Raw genomic sequence first — 25,387 nt, 5'->3', positions numbered from 1 at the left:
GTAGTATCTAGTTCTTTGACCAGGGATCGAACCCAGGCCCCCTGCCTCAAGAGCAGGGAGTCAACCACTGGACCACTAAGTAAGTCCCAACGTTACATTTGATGATGGTTCAGAAATGCAACTTAGATTCACAGTTCTCACCAACAGCTCAGCATAAAAGGTGTTTTCATAAAGTACAAATTTCTATCATCCTCTAAAAAAACCCTGACTTCCCTGGTGGCTCAGACAGTAAAGTGTCTGCCTACAGTGCAGGAGACCCGGGTTCAAGCCGTGGGTCAGGAAGATCTGGAGAAGGGAATGGCAACTCACTCCAGTATTCTTGCCCCCTACCCCCAAAAAAGCGGCTCAAAAGAAATATTTTAGAGAAGGAAAAGGCAACCCACTCCAGTACTCTTGCCTAGAAAATTCCATGGATGGAGGAGCCTAGTGGGCTACAATCCATGGGGTCACAAAGAGTCGGACAGACTGAGCGACTTCATGATCAAAAAAACCCGAATCCACATTTATGTTATTCTAGCTATTATCACACCTCCCATCCAAATTTTAATTATATAAAACTCACACTTTATGTTGCATGCTCACATATTTTACTATAATCTGACTTCTGGCCCTACCCTCCAATGGTAGACTTTTTACTCATTTAACAATCACCTTCTGACCAAAGCAAATGGTCAGTCCTTTCTTGCTACCATTGCACTTGGTCCACTTCTATATTTTAGCACTTAGTACACACCTGAATTTCACCATTCATCCTTGCATCTCAGTAATAATAATCAGTTCAAGTCACAAGGTTAATGCTAAATATGTGTAAATTCAACACGTTTATTGCACACTGCTTATCAGGCACTAAGCAAAATGTTGGGGACACAGAGAAAACAGTCCCAACCTCAAGTTCACAATCTAGAAGCATAGGGCCAGCGTTCAATCCATGTTTACAGCAATGTTTGGACCATCTGTATTTTACAGATCAGAGTGGTTAATCTAGTTAAAGATAAGAGGTTAACCATGGGGTGGAGAACTCAAATCTAGGTAGGTAGTATCATCACTATATGGCATAAGGCCTCTTACATGCTTATGTTATGCTCACTCAATATTCGAGAAAGTTTACAGACATCTATTTACTTATTTGTATGTGGGGATCTTAGTTCCCAGACCAGGGATTGAACCAGTGCCCTCTGTAGTGGAAGCATAGCGTCTTAATCACTGGACTATTAGGGAAGTCCCAGATATCAATTCACTTAATCCTCTCAACAGTCCTATGAAGTGAAGTCGCTCAGTCATGTCTGACTCTTTGCGACCCCATGAACTGTAGCCTGCCAGGCTCCTCCCTCCATGGAATTCTCCAGGTAAGAGTACTGGAGTGGGTTGCCATTTCCTTCTCCAGGGGATCTTCCTGACCCAGGGATGGAACCTGGGTCTCCCAGATCCCAGGCAGACGCTTTAACCTCTGAGCCACCAGGGAAGCCCCAACATACCTTCTATGAGGTAGGTACTATTATCCCCATTTTACAAATGAGGAAATAGGCACTGAGACTAAGTAATGTGTCCAAAGTTACATAGCTACTTAAGGGAAAAGCTTAGGATTTCAATCCCAGGCATTCTGGTTTTTACTACACTTGATTGTCTCCTGATAGTTTTTCTTTAAAGGGAGAGGGGAGAAAACCAGTCCTTTGAAAATATCACTGTTTTAAGCGGAGAAGTACTATAGTAATGTGGTAGGAGAATATATTTGGCAAAGTACATAGCAGCCAGTGTCCAGAGATTCTTGAATGCCTGGCTGAACATTCTTAAGTTTTTCTCTAAACCAGTGGCTATCAAGCATTTTTTCTTACAACCTATGGTAAGAAATAATTCTATACTGCAACCAAGTACATGCAAATAAAAACACATCCACACACTTTATATAACTATATTCATGATTATATGCTTAAAACTTAGGTTTCTTAAAGAATACTTCCCAGTCCATGTGCCATGCACTCTGATACTTTTTATTCTATTTTACTGTTTTTTTTTTAAAGGCTGATTTAATCCCCCTAAATTAACTTCATGATCCACAGCGTAACCTAGTATGAAAACACTTTAGGCACTGTTCTCTGAAACAAGTAGTGAAAGTTAGTCACTCAGTCGTGTCTGACTCTTTGTAACCCCATGGACTGACTGTATGTAGCCCACCAGGCTCTTCTGTCCATGGAATTCTCCAGGCAAGAATACTGGAGTGGGTTGCCATTTCCTTTTCCAGAAACAAGAAGTAGTAAGACATAAAACCAATGCTTTGGAAAGATAAAATTAAGGAATGAAAATGGTTAGAAAAAAAGGAGACCAGGTGAGAGAATACAGCAATAATACAAGAGCAGGAATGGGAATGGAGAGAACATTTCAGGAGATTTTAAGACAAAATATTCTGAACTTACTGACTGGATATGCAGGGAAAGGGAGAGGGCAGAACCAGATATAAAGCTGTGGTTTTCAGCTCAAGAGGCTGAGCAGATGAAGTGCCTTTTAAAGGAATAAGGAAGTCAGAAGAGGCAAGTACAGTTGACTCTAAAACAATGGGGGTGGGGAAGGGAGTTAGGGGCTCCACTCCTTCAGCGTTGATAAGGCGGGGATAACTTTACAGTCACCATCCATGATTCCACAACTGCAGATTCAAACAACCACAGATCATGTAGTATTTATTTTAAAAATAGGCACATACGAGTACCCCTGCAGTTCAAACCTGCCGTTGTTCAAAGACCATTATAGACAGTATGCAAGATTATCAGTTTTATTTTGGACAAAGTGTTGCCGGAATTAGGCGAAAATTGGTAGTAGGTACCCTGACTATATAGCACAGAATTTAAGATTAGAGCCCAACAGAAATATAGGATTTAACCCAAGAGGATACTTCAAGTCATGACAGAAGACAAGATGCCCCAAAAATAAAAGAAAGGAGAGTAGTACACCTTTATGGTTAAGACAAGGGACCCGAGAGGAAGAGAAGTTCCACAAGGAGTTAATTAAGAGTGGCAAATGCGACTGAAATGAAAAGATGAGGACTGAGAAAACAGCATTTCTAATAGAGTAAGAGGTACCTTGAGTAGTGGAAGGAGAAGCCAAATTCAAAAGGGTTAAGCAGTGAGTGATGGTAAGACACTGAAATAAATTCAAATTTGTCCGCACCCCTCGTCGTTCCTCGTCCCAGAAACACTGGTTAGGTTTGTAGTCACAGGCCTCTCTTCTTTTTTTTGGCGTTCTGTGGCCCTCCAGATAGTGATATAAGTAATTAAGTTCTTCTTAAATAAGTGTCCTTAGCAGTCTTGGGTTAAAATCTGTTGACTGGTCTCTTTTGTGCTGTCAGCGCCCAGTACTGGCGCTAGGCTTGTCCCCGCTCGCCGCCGCGCCCCTGGCCTGGATGTGGGAGGCGAAAGCACTGAGCATTTCCTGGGCGGTCAGGTGAGCGCCGCGCATAATCAAGCGATGCCCATCTCCTGGAGGGGGAAAAACGAGTCAGGCACCAGGACTGCGGGGCCAGGGCCGAGGGCGCGCGACTCCCGCCCGACTCCCAACGAAACCCACCGAACAGCACGTCCACGCAAGGCTCGGAGCCGTCGTGCCTCACGTCCGCAATCACTGAGCAGTTGAGGTTCGTGGAGCGAACTTTCTCGCTGCTCACCGCCTGGAGGAAGGTCCTACGGTGAGAAAACGGCGTGAGCGCCGGGCAAAAGGGACTAGATCCCCAGCGGGAGGGAGGCGTGTCCCTTCGCCCCGCACCACTGCCCCTCATACCTCGTCGATTCCACGTTCTTCTCGAAGGGGCAGAACTGAACCCGAACCTGCTTGACCGAGCGGAGCCCGAGCCGAGCCAAGGCCGCCGCCATGGTGACATCCGCCCCGGAAGGACTCTTGGCTGGCGGAAGTGTCTCTGGTGCGAGAGTCTGTGAGCCGCGGCGCACTTCCGCAGTCACGGACCTCCGCTCGGTGCGGATTCTCCTCCGGTGTTAGCGGTGCTGGTGCCCAAGCCGCCGCCCTGGGCTCCCCAACCAAGAGGCGGAACGCCAGGAAGGAGAGAGACGGTTTCGGCACAGGGTATGGAGGGCCCAAAGTACGCTCTCAATAAACACTACGTGACATCAACAGCCCTCTTGTACCACGGTGAAGACAGTGAATAAAGCGAAAGCCATTTGCTCCTGGCTCGGATGACACGCCTTCTGCAGCCTCTCCCTCTCTGCACCCTGCTGTGCTAGATCTAGGTTAACACTGTCTTAAGTGCTGGTCCCTACCACCGCAGGGATTATAAACCTACCAGAGGGTAACCCCACTCAGGTAACTTAAGATTAAATCTGTGGACTCTGGAGTAGCTAACGCTTACACGTGAAGGTTCTACAGCCCACTATTCTTAAATGACTAAAAATAGTAATGAGGGGAGTACAGGGTACTGTAACATAGGCCGTGGGGACTGATTTGGGTGTAGAAATTCCACCTCTGGTTCCTGAGGAATTACTTTGTAGTAGTGTCCCAACCTGTCTTGTGTTTAGCCTGGCTCCTGGGATTGAAGAGGAAGTGACATCTAGGCTCCCTGCTTTCTATTGCTTTTCCCGTTTCTCCTGGGATCCAACACTAAAGTCTTACTCCCAGGATTTAGCTGCTAGCGTCTAGCCCTGAGATGTCCTTACTGATGGGGAACTGTGCCTGAGCCTCCCAAGGATGCTGACTTCCAGGTTTCAAGCTGTGATTATGCCCTTTACTCTGGATTCCAGGCAATTGGAGTAGTTATCTTGGATTGGCTTTTCAAGTCCAGGCTCTCTGTAGCTTGTGGTTCTCAGATATGCTTTCTTCCAAGCTCCCAATTAAGCTTTTAAAATATGCATTTCTAAATGTCTGGGCTTCTTCAGACAGAGATGGGGAGCTCTGACTAGCTTCTGATGAGGGTCCTTAGGATTCAGAACTGGTCCCCAGGCAGGAAAGAAAAGATAAGTGCCAGCGAGGATGCTGGTGCTGCCTCAGAGCAAGCCAGGCCTGCTGGTTTCCTACCAAGTAAGCATCAGGGCTAGGTCCTCCTCCCCACAGTGTGCTTAGCAGCTGAGCTGTCTGGGTTGGAAATACTCCAGGCCGAAGAGGGGGCTCCAAGCTCTCCAGGCTGTTGAGGCTGCTGCTGGGCAATTCCATGGTCTGAACCTCATTACATGCACCTGGTAAAGCAGGAGAGGAAGGCAGGTGGCTAGCGAGGGGGACACTAAAGCCAGATTGAGGGTAGGAATGGGTTACGAATAATGAGCTGGGGCGAAGAGAGCCTGGAGCTGGGGAGGGAGAGTGACTCACAGCAACGGGGAAGCCTCCTGTGGACTTGAGTCTTGGGCAGGGGCTGCTGCAACAGACACAACAGGGCCCCATCCAGCCGCTGGAAGATGCTGAGCATGAACAGAGTCTGGCGAAGTTCTGGGGACAGGCCCCACTGCTCCTCCTCCAGCAAGTCCCTGACCACTCCAAAGTCTTGTCTGAGCTGCAGCGCCCCCTGCAGGCTGAAGGCCAAGATACAGTGTGGCCACCTGACCCTCCTGCCTCTCCAAACTGCTCTTCCCCACCATTCCCCTCCCTTTTTTCAGCTCTGTTCATCGCCCTGCCACTTCCTTCTTTTCTTCTCACCTGAACCGGATCCCATGAGAGAGGATGTGGTCAAGCCAGGCACCCAGGATGGCGGTCAGCGCCTGGCTCAGGGCAGGGGCCTGGGCTTGGGGTGGCAGTCCGTGCAGTCCTTGCAACACAGGCTCCAGTACCCTGCGGACCACCAACCCAGCATACTCACTAGGAATGCTGGGAAGTTCTGGAGTGAGAGAAGAGAAAGGACAGGATATGAGGTTAGGGAGATCCCTCCAGCCCCTAATGGAGCATTTGGGGGAAGAGGGTAGGATTTCAGGGTGTGGGGACAAAGAAGGTGAGGACAATGATGGAGGCAGAGAGGTGGAGCCCCTGAAGGACACAGAGGGGCTTGGATACTGTTACCCTGGGAAGCCTGGGAGGGAATGCCATGATGAGTTACCAGAACACAGACGATGCCTCCAGTACCGACCCCGTGGCATGTGGAGTTCAAAGTCCTGTGTGGCTTGTTTATGACATTCTTGAAAAAAGAGACTCAGTGACTCTTCAGGCAGGAGCTATGGGAATAAGGAAAAAGTAAAAGGGCTTGCTTATTCGTGAGGGATTTGTCAAGTCGTACGCTCTTCTAAATCTGAGGTGTTTATTAACCTGGCATCCATAAAGCCCCAGAACAGAATTGTACGCATAATTGTATGGGCTTGGGCATTTTCCGAGGAGAGATGCTATAGCCTTTACTGAGTTTTCCAAAGGCCTGGACTGAGAAAAGATTATGGACAATTGCCCTAAGATTACCCTGCTCTCCTCAGCTTGGTTTAGAAAATGGATATCCTCCAGGTTAATTTTATTCCATAGGAACATTAATAGGAAAAAAAAAGATGGAGACACCCTCACTACCACCAATGTTCAAAAACAAATGCTACAGAAAGGGGTCTGCATGATCTGCAGACAGGCAGCAGCTGAGAGAGAAAAGTGAATTGCATGATCTTATGTCATCTATGAAAGGAAGGCAAGGACTGCTTGTAGATCAGGAGCAATCAATATAACTTTCTGAGATTTAGGAACCTTTGGAATGTCCTCACACTGAATATTCTTTATAGCCACTTTCATTTCTCCAAAGCATTATAACCCACAAACCAAGAAAAAGTCCATGTGCTGGTTTGGTTTCTCTGGTTTGATAGGTTTTGTTTTTGGATGGGGGAGAAGACAGCAAAAAGAGAGAGGTGTCTACAGCCCATCTTGGAGAAGAACCCCAAGAATTGGGGTGTGTTGTGGCAGGTCTAAAGAAAAGGTGACTGTATGCCTGAAGCCTGAAGAGAGGATGGGACTGGGTTGGGGGGTGGGGGTGGGCAGACTTGGTTGGGGAGGGCCCCTGTGGCTCCTGATACATATTCTGACAACAGCCTATCTAAATCCAAACTCTTCTTCTCTTAGCCCAAACACCAGAACCCCTTTCTCCCTTATATATGATAAAGAAGTTACCCTTTTGCCAACTGACATTTGTTAGGAAATTCTGGACTCAACACTCAGGAAATACAAGGTCACACTCTGAGACAGTTTTTTCTATGAGACATTACAGTCCAGCTGAGGAGAAAATTCACATCTGATTCTTCTTTTTCGTCCCAGTGATGTATGTAGTTGAAAGTGCAGAACAGACCCAGCAGTGGAGCAAGGCACGAAACTAGACGGCGTTGCATTCACATGGTGAGCATGCTGTCCCTGCGCCTTTTGCTCTGTTCTCACTGCAACTACCAAGAGTTGGACCTTTCTCGTATTATGTCTCCCCACTTCCCTTCTATCTTGACTGCTATAGCTAGATCAAACTCTTATCACTTACAACTTACAATGGCTCCCTATCACTTAAGAGATAAAGTCTAAAATCTGTGGGCTGCCCTCCACATCTTGATGACAACTTACTCCTCCACAATCCTCCGCCCCTACTCTTGACATGTGCATGCTAGGGCAAGTATATGCCCATGTACATGCACACACACACAAAGGGAGCTTTTGCTTTGGTCAGGCCATTTCCCCACTACTCCCCCAAGGAACTGTGAACTCCCCACCTCCAGTAACCCCTGCTGCTCCTCTGAGGCTACCCATCTACCAGCTTGAGCCACAGGCCCTGTATGGAGCTTCTGTTACCACATGCTCACCAAAGCCTTCCCTCCCCAGAGCTCCCACAATCATCACTGCCCAACCCTACTCATGAAGAGTCTTCTGGGACATGTTGAATTGAGAGAGGACATGGGAGTAAATTGATGTAGAAATGCCCAACAGGCAGATGCAGATGGTGGGTTAGGGCTAAAGTATGAGGGTTCACAGCACCTTGGTGCAGAGAGAGGAGCAGGGGGCCAGGGACTAAACACAACCATGCCCCTATATTCAGGGCAAAGAGACATCTGGGTAGGAACAGAAAACAAAAAGCAGAGAGACATCATCCACAATAGGAACAGATAGAGTGTAAGATGGAGAAAGATTAAAATACAAGAGTTTAATTCATAAATTTAGAGGGAAATAATCAAATATTAGAAGAAACAGCCAAAAATGTATGAAAATCACCACTGTAGAACAAGGATTAGAAGTCGAGGTGGAAGCAAAGTGCTATTTTTTCATTACAAGCCTTCTAGAATAATATTTTGAGTTTTAATAAAAATACAAGTTGTACTTTTACCAAAAAAAAAAAAAAAGAAACATTCTATCAAAAACTAGTAAATAAAGTCAATCATTTATCTTGCTTATTCTCTACAAAATATACCTCAAAGTAACCAAATAATTTTTGAGGCAAGTTTCACTTGGGACTTCCCAGGTGGTCTAGTGGTTGAATCCACTTTCCAATGCAGGGGACCCCGGTTCAGTTCCTGGTCAGGGAACTTAAGAGCCCACATGCAGGGGGCACCTGAGCCCCCACACTCTGGCGCCCATGCACAATGAAAGATCTCACATACTTCAACGAGGATTGCACATGCCACAACTAAGACTCAGCCAAATAAGTAAATTAAAAAATTTAAAGTTTTACTTTGTAAGAGTAATCTGATTACTAATGAAGAAAGGATGACAGAATTAGAATGTCACCACCTTGCACCCTCTAATGAAATAATGGATATAGACAGTGATCATCAGTGGCTGTTAAAGTCACAACAGGAGAGCCTGACATAGGAGTTGGGGGTTGGGATATACAAACAAAAGAAATTGACCATGAGTTGATTGTTATTAAGGCCTCAGTGGTAGGAATATGGAGGTCCATTATATTCTTCTACTTCTGTATTCTAAAAAAAATTTCCATAATGAGAGGACAAAAAGTGGATTTAGTGGCAGTCCACACAAGAAGATACATTCGTTCAGTGGCAATTCCAAGGCACTTGAGTTGTTCTACCACCATCACAACCACCCCAACCCCCAAGCTGGTGCCTCTCCTTACCTGGATCTGCACAGTCAGCTTCCGGATCTCCAGGCCCAGCTGCTGCTCCACATCCAGAGCCAAGCTTTCCTCTAAGGCCAGGTGAGACAAAGCTTCTGCCTCCTGCAGTAGAGGCTTTGATAGAAACAGAGTCAGCTCTGAGCCCACCGCAGGATGCTCCCCACGTGTTCCCTAGCTACTCACAGGTAAGTCCTTCTGGATCAGGAGCAGGAAGGAACCTGGGGCCCACGCTGCCAGATGCTGCTGAGTTCTGCTCCAAAACCAGAGCAAGGTAGTCTGCAGGGTACAGAGCCCCAGGGCAAGGGGTGCAGGACCTGAGGAGAGGAGGGACAGAATATCTGAAGGGATATGGAGCACCTTTGGGAAGAGGCAGTTTTCAGAACAGAATAAGGAATAAAGGGGGTATCCTCAGTGTTCTCCTATTCCCCCCATCCCCAGCACCTTGTCTCACCTGGTGGCCCGCAGAGGAGGAGTCCTGACCTGGGCTCCCGGAGGGCATCCAAGAGAGGAGGGAAGAGCTGTTGTAAAAGTTTGGTGGTACAGGAGGATGAGGGAAGGCTGCTCTGATTTCCACTAGCAGATCCCAGGACCTGGCAGAAGCCTGAAGATGAGGGGTATGGTTTGATAAGGAAGGGGCAATCTGGGGCTTGTGTCACTGCCATTACCCCTTCCTCCTCACCTTGATCCCAGCTCCAAATAAGAGATTGATGAGTTAGGTTGCGACACAAAGAAGCCAGCTCCTTCTCACACTCCTGAGGCAGTGATGCTAGTGGAAGAAATGACTCTGGAGCCTGAAAACAAGGTCTCTCTTTTCCACAGCCACTGCCCCCACTCAATGATGGGGGAAGAGGGGAAGTTTCTCCCAAGACTCAAGGCTGGCATGGAAAGCAAGACCTTGCCTTGAAAGCTAAGAAGCTTACAACCTGAACCCCCAGGGCTTGGGTGGGGTGGGGGATGTTCCTTCTAAAGGGCCTGCTTTTGTAGTCTTGTGGCAGGTGAGTGAGGTGTATACGGAAGTAAAAGACTCCAGCCTTCCCAAACACCCACCCAGGCCCATCACTCACCCTGACCCAGTGCCTGACTCAGTTGCTGTGCCGCTGCCCTGGAGTCCCTCCAGGGTCCTAGACTTAAGTCCAGGCTCTGAGCACAGGCTGCCCACAGCAGGGTCCAGTACTGGCTCCACAAAGCTCCGGCCCCTCCAAGCCCCAGTTCACTGCTGGCTGAACCTGTCACGCCCCCCAACAGGCCCAGTAGCCCTGGCAACAGCTCCCGCTCCTCTTGGCACCGTCTGAGGAGCTGGTCCCTCAAGCCAGATCCCCTGAGCGCCTCATCCAGCCAATCTGCCACCTGGCAACCCCGCTCCCCCGTCAGGAGGCGGAGCACACGGCCGGGGGGATACGGGCGCGCTGATGCTGGGACTTGGCTGAAGACTTTCCCCTGCAGCTGGTGGTACGCCGGAAGTGCCAGCAGCAGATCGGCGAGTTGGGACGACAGGGCTGGGGTGGCGGGCGCCCGGCCCAGAGCCCGAAGCCGCATCTCGACAGTAGCATCCAAGCGCTGGGCTGCTAGTCCGACGGGGCGTGCCAGGAGTAGCGGGTGGGGCATCTCCAGAAGCCTGCTTCGCAGGATCGCCCCTCCGGAAAGGTGCTGTAGCAGGTCGCGGCACAGCTGAAGCAAGAGGCCGTGGCTGGGAGATGGAGCGCCGGGACTCAGGATCCTCAGGAAGCGCACGGCCGCCTGTAGGTGGAGGGCGCAATCCCGCGCTTGGAGGAGCTGCTCCCGCTCGCGCTGCAGCCGCAGCAACACAGCCCTGAGACGCCGTAGCGCCGGAGGAATCAGGCCGCCAGCGGCCAGCTCCCGCCCCCAGTCTACAGCGCCAGCTTCACTGTGCTCTCCTGCGTCCGCCGGCGCCACCCACCACGGCTGCTCTTTCGGAGCCCCGTCAGGCCGAGGGTCCTGGCAGAGGATGCTCCGGGCGACCGGCAGCCCGGGCCAGCCACGAACGTCCCGCTTTTTCTGCCACTGCTCCTCCTCGGCGCCCCCGGGCTGCGCCCGTAACGGCGGCACGGCAGCCAGCGGAGGCAGAAGGCCACCACAGCGAGACGCTTGGGCCATGGGACACCGTGTCCGGAACCAGCCTAACGATTCCCACCACCCCGCACTGCCCAACGCCCGCCACAGCGGCGGCTCCGCCCTATCCCCGGAGCCTTCAGCTCTTGCCAGGGTGCCGCCGGGACCGTCATGGACTCTCTGACGCTCCGTAAGCACATGCTTCCGCCCTCGACAAAGATGGCTGCATCCTCCGTCTCACTTCTCCCTTGGCCGGTATCAAATACCCTACTGTCTTTCATTCTCGCGTCACTGTTGACGGGGATGGCGCCGATTCCGAAGACTGTGGGCTAGTCAAGTTAGGTAAACAGGTGAGACAAGACCAGAGGGGGTCCAGGAGGGCTCCGCTTGGATCTGTTTTCAGTGGGATTTTGTGCTTCGCTAGGCGAGCAGAGGGCTCCGACGCGCTACCGCTTTAGTTTCCTGTAGGCTTTCCTCTGCGGCCTGGCTGCCCGCTGGGGGTCGCTGCTGTCTCCAAACACTGCAGGGTATTCGGTGCTGAGGGCTGCGGCGCCGCCGAGGTAAAAAGGACTCCATGGGAATTCCCTGGCTGTCCTGTGGTGCTCTCCCGGGTCTTTGGAGAGGAGTGACTGTGGGGCTTTGGAGAAGGCAATGGCAAGCCACTCCAATACTCTTGCCTGGAAAATCCCATGGATGGAGGAGCCTGGTAGGCTGCAGTCCATGGGGTCGCTACGAGTCGGACGCGACTGAGCGACTTCACTTTCACTTTTCACTTTCACGCAAGGGAGAAGGAAATGGCAACCCACTCCAGTGTTCTTGCCTGGAGAATCCCAGGGACGGGGGAGCCTGGTGGGCTGCCGTCTAGGGGGTCGCTCTGAGTCGGACACGACTGATGCGACTTAGCAGCAGCAGCAGCAGAAGACTGTGGGGCTTACTGTCAAGCAGCGCGATGCAAGTGGAGGGAGGGTGGGGAGCCAGGGACAACTCGGCAGTAATAAGTGGGCAGGATTGGGCAGAGGAGGGTTGAGGATTGGGGAATGTTGAGGATTGGGGAATGGGTAGTTGAGGATTGGGGATGGCTCAGTGATAAAGAACCCACCTGCCAACACTGGAGACGTGGATTCAGTCCCTGGATGGGGAAGATCCCCCGGAGAAGGAAATGGCAGTCCGCTCCAGTATTCTTGTCTGGGAAATCCCATGGCTAGAGGAGCCTGGTGGGCTACAGTCCATGAGGTGACAAAGGAGTCAGACACTACTTCGTGACTAAACAACAAACAACAAGGAGTTGCTTGGGGAAAGATATTATGAACAGAGGGAACAAAGGCGCTAAAGCAAAGAAACCTTAAAAAGAACTTAAGTGAAGTGAGACCTTAGCTATGGGTTTGAGAGAAGAGGCGAGAAGGAGGACAGTAAGTGGCTTGAAAAAATGGCACATGGGTCTGGATGTCCTGAAGTAGGTGGGAGGGCTATTGAGGGAGGGACAGGATCAGATTTGGGAGCACTGAGAAGCTATACTTCCAACTGCTTCCTGGTTATCTCAAAAAAGCAACAAATCCAGAAGTTAATTCATCATCTTTGCAGATTCATTGCATTTCCTCTAATCTTGATTAACCACACAAACTTCCTTCCAGTTGCTTTATTCAGAAATCTGAGAACCAGTCTCCATATTCCTCTCTTTTCCTTTACCTCATTTGTGTTCAGTCACAAAATCTACTTCTGAAGTGTCTTTTGGATCAAACCCATTATTTCCAGTCCTGCTTCTGCAGCCACTGCCCTAGTTCAAGAATTCATTATTTCTGACTTGAACAGTTGTAAAGACCTGCCGACTAAACATTTCACGCCTAGACTCATCTCTTTCCCCAGTACTCTTTCATTTGAGCATTTTACTCCCTAGATCAGATCCACTCGCATCACTAACAAGACAAAATCCAAACTCACTAGATCACACAGGGTTCTTCAGGCCCAGTTCCTGGCTGAATCTCAATTACAGTAGCCGCCTCACCCATCTGGGCACATTCAGTGTACACTTGTTGAGCACCAACTATGTACTGCACACTGTTTTAGGCACTGGGAAGAAAGCATTAAGCCAAACAGACAAAAATCCCTCTATTCATTGAATCAGGAGTGTCCAGTGGGGGCAGCCAGTTAACAAATAAACAATATGTCAAATATGAGAAGTGTAAAGAAAGATAAAGCAAGAAGGAGGTTAGGGAGCACTGAGGAGAAGTGAGAGGTTTCACTTTTTAAATGGAGTGGTCAGAGAAGTCCTCCCTGGAAGATTTAAATAGGGATCTGAAGGGGGTGAGGGACTGAGCCATTCACTGGGGAAAGAGCATTTAAGGCAAAGGAAATCACACATACAAAAGCTCTGAAATGGGAGCACACTTGGCGCATTGTAGAAACTTCAAAGGAGACTGCTGCAGTTGGAAGAAGATGAAAGGGTAGGAGGTGATTTCCTGAAGAGATTGGGTGGCCAGATCATGTGTGGCCAGGTCATGAATTAAGAGAGTAGCATAGACTGTGTTTTGGGGAGAAATAGAAGGTCAAGGCAGGCCTTTTTCTGTTTGGTTTTAAAGATGGTGTACACTTACTAAACTACTGCACAATTGCACTCGTCTCACACGCTAGTAAAGTAATGCTCAAAATTCTCCAAGCCAGGCTTCAGCAACACATGAACCGGGAACTTCCAGATGTTCAAGCTGGTTTTAGAAAAGGCAGAGGAACCAGAGATCAAATTGCCAACATGCGCTGGATCATCGAAAAAGCAAGAGAGTTCCAGAAAAACATCTATTTCTGCTTTATTGACTATGCCAAAGCCTTTGACTGTGTAGATCACAATAAACTGTGGAAAATTCTGAAAGAGATGGGAATACCAGACCACCTGACCTGCCTCTTGAGAAACCTATATGCAGGTCAGGAAGCAACAGTTAGAACTGGACATGGAACAACAGACTGGTTCCAAATAGGAAAAGGAGTACGTCAAGGCTGTATATTGTCACCCTGCTTATTTAACTTATATGCAGAGTACATCATGAGAAATGCTGGGCTGGAAGAAACACAAGCTGGAATCAGGATTGCCGGGAGAAATATCAATAACCTCAGATATGCAGATGACACCACCCTTATAGCAGAAAGTGAAGAGGAACTCAAAAGCCTCTTGATGAAAGTGAAAGAGGAGAGTGAAAAAGTTGGCTTAAAGCTCAACGTTCAGAAAACGAAGATCATGGCATCTGGTCCCATCACTTCATGGGAAATAGATGGGGAAACAGTGGAAACAGTGTCAGACTTTATTTTGGGGGGCTCCAAAATCACTACAAATGGTGACTGCAGCCATGAAATTAAAAGACGCTTATTCCTTGGAAGAAAAGTTATGACCAACCTAGATAGCATATTCAAAAGCAGAAACATTACTTTGCTAACAAAGGTCTGTCTAGTCAAGGCTATGGTTTTTCCTGTGGTCATGTATGGATGTGAGAGTTGGACTGTGAAGAAAGCTGAGTGCCAAAGAATTGATGCTTTTGAACTGTGGTGTTGGAGAAGACTCTTGAGAGTCCCTTGGACTGCAAGGAGATCCAACAAGTCCATTCTAAAGGATATCAATCCTGGGTGTTCTTTGGAAGGACTGATGCTAAAGCTGAAACTCCAATACTTTGGCCACCTCATGCGAAGAGTTGACTCATTGGAAAAGACTCTGATGCTGGGAGGGATTGGGGGCAGGAGGAGAAGGAGACGACAGAGGATGAGACGGCTGGATGGCATCATCAACTCGATGGACATGAGTTTGAGTGAACTCTGGGAGTTGGTGATGGACAGGGAAGCCTGGTGTGCTGCGATTCATGGGGTCGCAAAGAGTCGGGCACAACTGAGCGACTGAACTGAACTGAACTGAACAGAACACTTACTAAGGAAACAATCCTCATTAGAACCACAGAATGTCCAGGGCAAGCCTTGAAGGGACTTGCCTTATTTTGTGAATGAGTAAGCTGAGGTCCAGAGAAGTTAAATGACTTGTCCAAAATCAAACAGCCGGGCAGTGGCAGAGACAGAACTAAGGTGCAAGCAGCTCTGCTCCAGCACAGTGTTCTCTCCAGCTCTGTGCTGCCTGGCCAGTTAAGAGCAATAAAAACCAATGAATAACAAGCTTTTAAGTTATATACCACAGGCTATGTTAGTGCTGCTTTTTTGAGTGAGGGCAGAGAGAACTGGAGGGGCTTCCCTGGTGGCTCAAGTGGTAAAGAATCTGCCTGCAATGTGGGAGACTCAGGTTTGAACCCTGGGTTGGGAAGATCCCCTGGAGGAGGAAATGGCAACCCACTCCAGTATTCTTGCCTAGAGAATTCCACAGACAGAGGAGCCTGGGGGGCTATGGTCCATGGGGTTGCACAGAGTCAGACACGACTGAGTGACTTAGCACACACACACAAACTGGAGTTGAAAGAGTCTGGAAAGGCTTTAGGCAGAAATGGGATGTGAACTTGAACTTCATCTTGAAGGTAAGGCAAAGTGTGGTGAGAAAGAAGCTCAGAGCCAGAAAGGATTCTAGGACAGCTAGGGGAAGACCCCCAAGGCTGGAAGGAGCCTGGTAGCAGAGGGAGGGCAGCAGCTAAGTAAGGGAAGACTGGAAGAGAAGACTGGAAAGCTTAGCCGGGGGGCTTTTTGTAAGGGTCCAAGTCCCAGGCTAGACTCAATCTTGCCTGTGGCCCTGGCATTGGAGGATTACTGGAAAATTTTGAGACAGGGCGTAATTGCTGAGAACTTGGTTTGGGGAAGAAACACATAAAGTGCAGGGAAGGGGCCAACCAGGAACTGTGGCACTCATTTAGGCACTGAGCTAGCCCCAGGGTGGATTATATGGGGATGTTCATATTCAAGGATATGACAAGGGACACAGCTGGAAGAGCAGGTAAGAGGGCTCCATCTCAGGGGCCTCATTGTGGCTGAGTAGGGACAGGATGCTGAAGAGGGCTGGACTGAATGCTACCTTCAGCCCTTGGGAAAGCAGGAGAATTAGTGAAGGGAGGCGATAACACCATGAAAGCCAGCAGCGTGTTTTGAGATGCTGAGCAGGGAGAGGTTGGCCTGTCAAATTCTCCAGGCTGGGTAGCTAGTTTGTGGTTGCCGTGGTGGAGAGGTTAACCCAGCCAAGCTCCTTGCCCTGTCTCAGAGTTCCCCACAATACCAGCCTCCCTTCCCCTTCCCATCCCAGGACATAGTGGGTTTTCTTTGATGGAGAAATGATCAAGAAATGATGGCTTGTGGAGAAGGATCCTCCAGGAAGCCAAGCAACCTGCTAAGGAGCTGATGCCTGAGGAGGAGCGTGTGAAAGAGAAAGCAGAGAAGAAAAGACTCTGGAAGAAGGTAGCTGGAGGGCAAAGAAGTGGGAGCCCTGAGGGATTTGGGGGCGGGAGTAGGAAAGAACTGAGGATGGCTGGGGAGCCATTAGGGCTCAGGGACGGGAGGGTCTCCTGGAGGCCATTTGGTGCAGTGGTTGTAGAGTCACACTCTGCTGCCTGGGCTGGAATCTGCCTGCTTTCTAGGAGCCCTCTGCCTGGTGACTGTCTAATCTGCTTTTTCACATGTAAAATGAGGATGACAACAAAACCTACCTCAGAGAGCTTCAAGATTAAGTGACATAGTGTATGCAAAACTTTTAGCCCAGTAACATGGCATATAGTATATATTGTCCACATGAAGAGCTGGTCTCAAGTTACAAATTTTGTTTGTGGATGTGTGTGGATGTTTAAGTATAGTGCTCAAAATACGTCCTCCTCTTCTTTGTCATTGTTACCACAGCGTCAAAAGGATCAGAAGCGAAGAGAGTACTTGGAGAAGGATGGCAGGGAGTCCAACACGAATGTCTGCAGGCAGATCCCAAGAGCACCAAGTGCCAGGAGGTGGGACTGGAAAAGCAGGCAGCTCAAGCTGATCCCAACTCTAGCTATTCACCTTCCCTTCAGGCTGAGGCCGTTACAGATGGCGATGGGAGACCCCCGTCCAGCTCTGGGAACTCAGCTCAGGGACAGTGTAGTGAGGAAGAAGAAAGAGCCTCCCTCCTTCCCTTCATGGTCTCTGCCTGCCCTCTCCTCCCACTACTCTAGGACATACGTCATCCCTGCCCTTCCTTAACTTTCCTTTCTGCTCACAAGACTCACTGGATCTATCTGTTAATAGTACTTTTGTGTCTCTGGCTTTCAGCAAGGTTGGAGATTGACCCCTCAATGCCCACAGAGAAAAGGGACTAAGTCATTAGCCCCAAGGCAGAAGCCTGGGTCTCCAAGAAAAGATGAACCGGGAGGAAGGAAGTACTCCAAAAGAAGAGAGCCCTAGGCAGAGTCATAAGGCAGAGGTGAGGAGGTGGGCGGAAGAACCTCAGCTAGAACCAGGGGAAGGGATGCCAGAGGGCTTTGGGAAGAGAGGTGATCTACTAAGGGTTGAGGGCAGTGACTAGTAGAAGGAGTTCTCTGGCCCCAAGGTTGAGACACCAGGGATCAAGATCCATCACTGTCCCCCTGACCCAGGGTAGTTTCCTCTACAGGAAAGTAGGGCTGATTCGATCTTGCAGAACTGTCATGAGGACTCCATGCGTTGCATGATGCAAAGTGTTTGGACAAAGGAGAAGGATTTGGGGAGGCTGAGGCCTTGACTTTGCTTCCCATCCCTAGGTTATCTCCAGGACTGCTGGCAGCTGCCTTACAATAGAGCCAGGAGCTGGCAAGTGAGATTCTTTCTCCTTCCTCACCTATCCCTCCCTAGGATAGCCCCATCTGAACTTCCCACTCTCCCTTCTCCCCAGAGTTGGGTACCAGCTTTGCTCAAAATGGTTTCTACCACAAGGCCATGGTCCTTTTCACCTGAGTCTTGAAGCTCAACCCCCAGGACCACTAGTAGGTGGGGGGTGGGGGTGGCCTTTGTGCTGAGCTATCAGGGCAAGGCGGGGTGCCAAGGACCCAGACTTTGGCCCACTTTATTTTTTATCAGGTTATTTGGAAATTGCTCATTCTGCAGTGAATGGCTGGGTCAGCCGGTGTGAGCCCTGATTGATGTAGCCCCTGGGGCCTCTTCCGCCTGGGCAAGGCCTTGATGGTACTGCAGGTAATGGGTCTGAGGTTGGAAGCAGAAGAGGAGTTTGGGTGGGATGGGGTGGGGATCAGGTGTACATTGACATTTTCTAGTTAAGCTATTACCAAAATGTGCTAGTGGTACTAGGAGCTGGAGCCAGTTTGAGAAAAGGGAAGTTTTAACATTCCTTGACTTCGCTGACACCTCAACCTTCTGCTTTCTAATTCCTCTGGGACCAAAGCATTTTGAAGAGGCAGCGGTGTGTTCTGGAGACTCTGAGAGGCGGGTCCCAGCCTGACGCAGTCTGGGAGCTAACATTCCTGCCTCCTGCAAGTCACCCTGGTAAGGGGATCAGGCCCGCTCTTATGCTGAGAGGGCAACAGAGAGAACTGGCCGAGATTGCAATCACAAGTGGTGCTGCTTTCTGCCTCAGACAGGTAAGGGGTACAGGATGCATAGGATAAGGGGGGCATGGGCAGCCCTGCTGGAAGGTGTCCAGTGGCCCCTCTCTCCTTCCTCAGCAGTACCAGCGAAGAGGAATCTCTGGGCTGCCTCCGTCAACTGAATTTCTCCATCCATTTTTCCATGTTGAGCTGGGGCCTTTAAGCCTCTTCTCCTGCAGTTGCCCTGGAAGTACTGCCCCAAGGGCCTCTGGCCTTCTATCTCCACCCTTGCATCATCCCCAACCTGAGCCAGTCTGGTCCTTCCCCCAGACTCAGAGCAGAAGACCCGGTCCTCTCCACCTCCAGGACTCCTCAGAGGGCTGGGGCATCCTGGAACTTGGGCCCCAGCATCTACCTCACACCAGATGAAGGAGAACCTGTCCCTGATAAGGCAGGGCCGTGTGTGCATCCCACGGGGATAAAGGACACGGTGTAGGAGCAGTTCATTGCACGTTGTGAGACCTGTACTCTAAAACCATGGATGGGAACAGGCTGGCAGTCATACCTCTTGACACAGAGATAGTCATACCTCTTGACACAGAGTGGATGCAGGGCTCCTTTCTCTGCATCCACTGAAATAGCCTTTCTTTGGTTCTTAAGCAGATGGCTTCTGGGAGCAGTAAGGAAAAATAAAATCCCCCAAGGCTCAAGAAGAGATCTAGACAAAAATTCAGATTCTCAGACTATAACAGACCTGTCTGTAGGGGCATCTGAAGCTTGCTCTTGGTCTTGGGGAACTCACCAGCCAGAGCTCTGTGCTCAGGAATGGGGTCACAGTGATGAATAAGGCCTAAGTCTTGATCTGCAGCTTGATGGAAGCCCACTTCTTCCTAATCCCAGTTCTTACCCTGTCCTCTCCAGCCTCAGTTCTCATACCTTGCTTCCTGTCCACACTTCTACGCATATTCTGACCTCTCCTTTGTCCAGTGGTTCTGATGCTCACCTCCTTCCACTGCTAGAAGATTCACCAAGGGTATGCATTTGGGAAGCCCCTTACCAGCCCCTTGCTGGAGCTGGCAGAATCCGTACATCTCCATATGCCCCACCTGCTGGCTCTCACGCTGATGGAGCCTCAGCAGATACACGGGCTTCTGCCCCTTTGGTTTTCCTCTTTCTCCACTCCAGCGCTGGGCATTGTAACCAGCGTTTCCCTCGTGTGAATTTACTTCGTTTTTCTACCCAGGATCACTGCCCCTAAAAAAACTAAAATTCTCTAATTTCTCTATAAGAAACACGACCTCCTTCTAGTTTTTCCTCTAAGATCTTGACAGCTCCTCCTGGCTGGTTCCTCCCTGGCTCTGCTTGGGACTCTCAGTTCATTAAAATGTGGATCTGCAGGCGTCCCAGAATGCTTTTCTTTGGAGAACGGTTTATCAGGATAAATGACTCTTGCTGCCCTATGGGTCTTACTCAACACCATTTGTACCTAGAGATAGGCGGCTCTGAGACACCTCCTTTGTTTAAGGCCTTCCCAGATTCTTTTGTTTACAGTTGCAGGCCTCTTAAATACTGTATGGTGGAATGCAGGCTGTCATTACAAGTTGTGTCGCCTTGGGCAGATTTCTTAACACCTGTGCGTCAGTTTCCTCTTCTGTACAATGTGGGCAATCCCTACCTCACAGGGCTGCTATGAGGGCTGAAAGAGAAAGTGTGAGAAAATACCTACCAAAAGTCTGGAACATAGTGAGTGTTCAATAAACTGGTTTTTATCTGAAATTGTCCTACACATTCATGATTCCGACGCCAGAAAGAGAGGGCTGTAACTGAACTGCCACTTATCTCACAAAGTGCCGGAGTTTGTGGGACTGAGGTTCGCAAAGCACGTCCCCTGTGCCAGTAGCATCAGTGTCGCCTGGCAACTTTTCACAAATGCAAATTCTCAGGCCCACCCTAGGCCTTCTGAATCAGAAACTAAGAGTAGGGCGCAACAGTTTATGTTTCAGTAAGCCCTCCAGGTGATTCTGAGGCATCCTGATATTTGAGAAGGTCTGTTCTTGGACCTGGGCTTCCCTGGTGGTTCCGAGGTAAAGAATCTGCCTGAAATGCGGGAGACATTTGATCCCTGGGTTGGGAAGATCCCCTGGAGGAGGGCATGGCAACCTACTCAAGTACCCTTGCCTAGAGAATCCCATGGACAGAGGAGCCTGGTGCGCTACAGCCCATAGGATCACACAGAGTCAGACATGATTGAAGTGACTCAGCAGCAGCAGCAGCAGCAGCAGCTCTAGGACCTAGGAGAGGAGACACCCATCCAAGAGGCTATTTTGGTGTTACAGGTTTGAGTTTTGTTTATTCAAGGCTTGATTATAAGAGGTGGCAGCCCTGGGCTTCTAAATTCTATTTAGGAAGGCTTAAGTAGAGGAGGGTTCTAGCCTCTCAAAAGCAATGTCCCCTCCCCAGTGCCTCTTAGACTGTCCTAGGCTTGAATCTTCCCCAAGAGCCATAGGACTCCTGACACCTTGCCTCCACTTTATCCCACACTCACACTGCTAACTGGTAGGGTTCTGACCCAGAGCCATAGGACTCCTGACACCTTGCCTCCACTTTATCCCACACTCACACTGCTAACTGGTAGGGTTCTGACCCAGTGCCTTAAACAAAGCAGAATGACCGAACATCGTGGTTTTCCTGAGACAGGGATTTCCAAAGGTGTGGAACTTTCTGTGCTAAAACTGGGAAAGTCCTAGGCAAACACGAATGAGTTGGTCATTCCAATTTAAAGTTTCCAGAAAGGCAGACTTTAGAAGAGCATGAAGGGAATACAGAAGGGATCCTGAACAGGAACCAGGGGAGGTATGTGTGTGTTGTATATGTGTACTGAAGAGGCAACACAGGTGCAAAGAATACTTTTTGTACATGATAGATGACAGGTTCTTAGCTCTATACTAGTTAGTAGTCATTATCTGTTCCAGTCAATGATGGGGAAGCAGGAAGGCACCTAACCAAGAACCAGGATGGCCAGCTCAGGGAAGACCTGCACTCCCTCCCCATCACATGTGGGAGGATGATTAATCAGCAGCCTTAGAAATTATCTCAGGAAAGCCTGCTGGAGGAGGTGGGCTGGGCTCTCTACCCGGCAAGCAGCTACCCCAAGCTCTGCCTCAGGGTGTAGGATCAGTCCTCCCCACCGTCCCGGGGCCACCACCACCATCCTGGTGGGGACATTTTCCCACCAGCGCAAGGTGGGGTGGAGGTCCCAGAAGCAGGGGTACGTCACCTCTCCCAGCGCTTATCACTTTGCCTGGGTCTCAGTGTAGGACTCTCCTGGGGAAAAAGACAAAAGTCCGGACCCTATTAACAAATGGCCTCAGGGTGGGGAAGGAGGAGAGGCAGGTGGGACGCTGTCACTCTGGCACCAGTCTGTTAGGTGCAAGGTCTGCCAGGCGGCGGCGGATCAAACCCCGAGTGGCGTTCTGGAACTAAGGCGACCTCTGAAGAGAAGTGACGTGAAAGTCGCTTAGTTGTGTCCAGCTCTTTGAGACCTCATGAACTATACAGTCCATGGAATTCTCCAGGCCAGAATACTGGAGTAGGGATAGCTTTTCCCTTCCTTGGGGAATCTTCCCAACCCAGGAATAAAATCGGGGTCTCTCGCATTGCAGGCGGATTCTTTACCAGTTGAGCCACCAGGGAAGCCCAAGAATACTGGAGTTGGTAGCCTATCCCTTCGCCAGCGGATCTTCCCGACCCAGGAATCGAACCTGTGTCTCCTGCATTGCAGGCGGGTTCTTTACCAGCTGAGCTACCAGGGAAGCCCCAAGGCGGGGGCTAGAGGAGGGGTTGGCAACTATCAGAGTCCAGTGCCCTTCCCCTCACCCAGCGTCCCTGGAGCAGAAAGCTGACAAGCACCAGATCTGAAGGCTGGCTGGATGCCTGGGTCTACATCCTGATTTAGGGGTTCTTCTTTTGTAAAACGGACATAACCGTATCACCTACCTTATAGGGTTGCTATGAGAGTTAAAGGAAACATCGGATTTACAGCGCTCGGCACAGTGCAAAGCATGGAATCTTCGCAATAATCAGGAGGTTTTGCTCTGGGCGCCAGGATTGAGGAGTGCTGCGAGAAGGCAATGGCACCCCACTCCAGTACTCTTGCCTGGAAAATCCCATGGACGGAGGAGCCTGGTAGGCTGCAGTCCATGGGGTCACTAAGAGTCGGATACGACTGAGCGTCTTCACTTTCACTTTTCACTTTCATGCATTGAAGAAGGAAATGGCAACCCACTCCAGTGTTCTTGCCTGAAGAATCCTAAGGACGGGGGAGCCTGGTGGGCTGCTGTCTATGGGGTCGCAAAGTCGGACACGACTGAAGCGACTTAGCAGCAGCAGCAGCAGCAGCAGCAAAGTCTGGACTTGATTCTCAACAATCGGGGAAGGTGGGCGTCTGGACTGTGAGCCGGAAGGGGCGCGGATCGACACCCTCCCTCCTACCCCGGAACCCGGACAGGGCGCGGGGGCGCGGAGGTCAGCGCCGCAGAGCCCTCGAGGCAGCTTTGCCTTCAATCGTCCACCTGTATCTCCTCGTCAGAAAGGTGGAGCTCAGAGTCAGGCCGGGCGGGGCCAGGGCCGAGGCCAGGGGCGCCGTCCGGCAGCGCGAGGCGGCACTGGGCTTCTGGGGACAGCGAGCGCAGCGAGGCCAGGTCGGCGCGCATCTCCTCCACGTCGCGCTTGAGCTTGGCGCGCCGGTTCTGGAACCACGTGACGACCTGCGCGTTGGCCAAGCCGAGCCGAGACGCCAGCCCGTCGCGCTCGGACGGCGCCAGGTACTTCTGAAAGACGAAGCGCCGCTCCAGCTCCAGCACCTGCTGCGCGGTGAACGCCGTGCGTGACTTCCGTCGTCTGCGGCCAGCCTGGCCAGAGCCCAGCGCGCCTTGGGCCGCGCGGCCTGCGGGGACAGGGTGGGGGTCAGCCAGGATCCTAGCCTGGGGGAGTCAGACTTCGGTCCTCGAGGAGAAGCGGGCGTGGGGTCAAGTCAGAGAGGGGGGAGGTTTGGTGCGGGCCAGAAGGCGAACCCGAGCCAGAGCCGCGGACCCTTCCCGAACTTTTCGAGGGGCGACGGTGGTGTTTCAGCCCGGGGGGTGGGGCGCAAAGTGGAGCCGGCCTCAGGGTACCCTTGGGAGGCAGAAGGATGAGGGCATCTCGCGGGGTCGGGGGACTGGGAGGAAGGCGGGACAAGCCAGAGGAGAACGGGCGCACCGTCTGGAGTACAGGGCGGGGACTCTGAGGCCTTCCGGAGCCCCTGCTGGAGCGGACTTGCAGATCAGGCCGGCACCGGTGGCGGGGGCCGACCATGGTCAGAGTAGGGGCAGCCAGCTGGCAGAACCCTAGCCAGCCAGGGTTCTGTAACAGAACCCTGATCATGCCCTGTTTTAAACTCGTGGGTGTCGGGCATTCTGGGCTTATTCGTTTTGGATGACACAAGCACACTCTCTTCGGGCCCAAAAGGGGGAGAGTGGGGTACAAAGGGCGAGGAAAAACAGAGTCCAGAGTCCCGCGGCCCTTGCGGCTCTAGGGCCCCTCTGCTCCTTCAGCCCTCTCGAGAAGAGAGCAGCTTGGAGCGGAGCTTGGTCACCCTGCGAGGCCCGAGCCTCACCTCCCAGCATTTTCTTTGCGGTCCTAACCCTAGCTCACTTATTTACAGCCTTTTGTCTCCTCTCCGGCCTTTCTCTGTCGCGATTGCTCCGCCTACAGCGAACGGACCCAAGGGTCGCTCAGTTCTCGACAGTCTGGTCCTTTCCCCCGGCGCTGACGGCCTCCAGGAGCGGCAGCGGAGCCTGAGAACTAACGGCGGGGAGGGGAGGAGAGGAAGAGGCAAACCCCGGCACATGGGCCGCGGGCAGGGTGCAGGTTAGGGTAGCGGCCAGGGTGAACGAAGGTTCGAGACCAGGAACCTGGAAGAGGAATGGGGAGAAGGCCAAGTCACAGTGTGCGACCTCGCCAGAATTATACCTTCAGAGGGCTGCGGTGTGTGCCCGTCAAGTCCGCGGAAAGTTTTACTAGTCAGCTCCTCCAGCGCGCACAGCGGCGACGTGGGACCCTGGTTCGACTCTGGAGGCCGTGACACAGAGGGCCTTCGGGGAATCATGCACGAGCCTAGGATGTCTGCGATGCTGAAGGATGTTAGGGATGTCCGGGGCTCGGATCCCGAGCTCATGGCCAGCGGGGCTGTGGCGGGCCAGCCGCCTGCCGCGCTCGGCTCCGCAGCTGCCTGGGCCCCAGCGCGGCTCCCGATCTGGGCCCCCCGCCTCGGACCCGCCCCCCGCGCTGGGCCCGAGCCTGTGTGCCCCTCCTCCTGCGCCCCCACCCCCCACCCCAGGTCCGCGGTGGGTCTGGAGCTGGTAGACGTCCCGGCAGCGGTATTTCTACAGGGTGGGGAGGTGCGGAGAGAAACCGGCGGAACTACCCGCCAGGCCGGGCCGCAGGGCTACTCTGCGCTGCCAGACGCGGCCCAGTGCACACTCGGGCTGGGCCCGTCCTGGGCGGCCCCTAGATTCTGTGTACCACAGACTCCCCGCCTAGCCGCAGCTCTGGCTCATAAAGTCGTCGGCAATAAAATTGCCTTCCCTGGCCCCAACGGCTGGGGATTTGCGAAATTTCAAGAAGGAAGAGCAGAGCTGACAGTGGTAGGGTCCCCAGCCTCACCTAGTAAGAACCTCTATCTCCTGACCTGGCCCCCTCGTCCCGCCCCACCCCTGCGGAACTCTCTTAAAGAGGTCCGGCGGCTGGAAGTTATTAGCGCGGCGCTGGGGGCTGGGGGACTGGAGACTTGGAAGGACCGGAGGGCAGGGCGACTGTAACCGGGGATTCTGGGGATGCCACGGGGAAG

The 25,387-nt window shown here is 51.3% G+C and overlaps 4 protein-coding genes across 6 annotated transcripts; 1 reads left to right on the top strand and 3 right to left on the bottom strand.

Annotated features, from left to right (window-relative positions):
- Window positions 1-2,645: 2,645 nt before the first annotated feature.
- Window positions 2,646-4,416, bottom strand: MRPL53 (mitochondrial ribosomal protein L53). The gene is made up of 3 exons (XM_019969877.2): window positions 3,766-4,416; window positions 3,556-3,668; window positions 2,646-3,467 (listed from the first exon to the last, which is right to left on the bottom strand). Exons 1-3 carry the CDS (start codon window positions 3,855-3,857, stop codon window positions 3,334-3,336), a joined length of 339 nt encoding a protein of 112 aa, XP_019825436.1. The 5' UTR covers window positions 3,858-4,416; the 3' UTR covers window positions 2,646-3,333.
- Window positions 4,417-4,589: 173 nt separating this feature from the next.
- CCDC142 (coiled-coil domain containing 142) lies at window positions 4,590-11,526 on the bottom strand. Of its 3 annotated transcripts, none has more exons than XM_019969875.2 (9): window positions 10,054-11,526; window positions 9,669-9,755; window positions 9,441-9,590; window positions 9,173-9,303; window positions 8,990-9,103; window positions 6,017-6,131; window positions 5,623-5,800; window positions 5,299-5,498; window positions 4,590-5,168 (listed from the first exon to the last, which is right to left on the bottom strand). In XM_019969875.2, the coding sequence occupies exons 1-9, from the start codon at window positions 11,102-11,104 to the stop codon at window positions 4,912-4,914; spliced, it is 2,283 nt and encodes a 760-aa protein (XP_019825434.2). In that variant the 5' UTR covers window positions 11,105-11,526; the 3' UTR covers window positions 4,590-4,911. The 3 variants fall into 3 exon arrangements, with proteins under 3 accessions (XP_019825434.2, XP_070654507.1, XP_019825435.2); XM_070798406.1 differs by having other exon boundaries at window positions 8,990-9,091; XM_019969876.2 differs by lacking the exon at window positions 9,669-9,755.
- On the top strand, window positions 11,103-18,778 carry TTC31 (tetratricopeptide repeat domain 31). Its single transcript, XM_070798155.1, is given in 9 exon segments — window positions 11,103-11,213; window positions 11,518-11,684; window positions 16,297-16,417; window positions 16,853-16,915; window positions 17,023-17,095; window positions 17,203-17,413; window positions 17,722-17,774; window positions 17,853-18,151; window positions 18,360-18,778. Coding segments are annotated over 8 exon segments (891 nt in total). The 3' UTR covers window positions 17,945-18,151; window positions 18,360-18,778.
- Window positions 18,779-23,060: 4,282 nt separating this feature from the next.
- Window positions 23,061-25,042, bottom strand: LBX2 (ladybird homeobox 2). The gene is made up of 2 exons (XM_070798410.1): window positions 24,511-25,042; window positions 23,061-23,446 (listed from the first exon to the last, which is right to left on the bottom strand). The coding sequence occupies exons 1-2, from the start codon at window positions 24,713-24,715 to the stop codon at window positions 23,061-23,063; spliced, it is 591 nt and encodes a 196-aa protein (XP_070654511.1). The 5' UTR covers window positions 24,716-25,042.
- Window positions 25,043-25,387: the final 345 nt, after the last annotated feature.

This window comes from Bos indicus, chromosome 11 (assembly GCF_029378745.1).
Source record: "Bos indicus isolate NIAB-ARS_2022 breed Sahiwal x Tharparkar chromosome 11, NIAB-ARS_B.indTharparkar_mat_pri_1.0, whole genome shotgun sequence".
NCBI lineage: Eukaryota > Metazoa > Chordata > Mammalia > Artiodactyla > Bovidae > Bos > Bos indicus.
The sequence above is the reverse complement of the archived record's forward strand: the minus strand, read 5'-3'. Positions and strand labels throughout refer to the sequence as shown.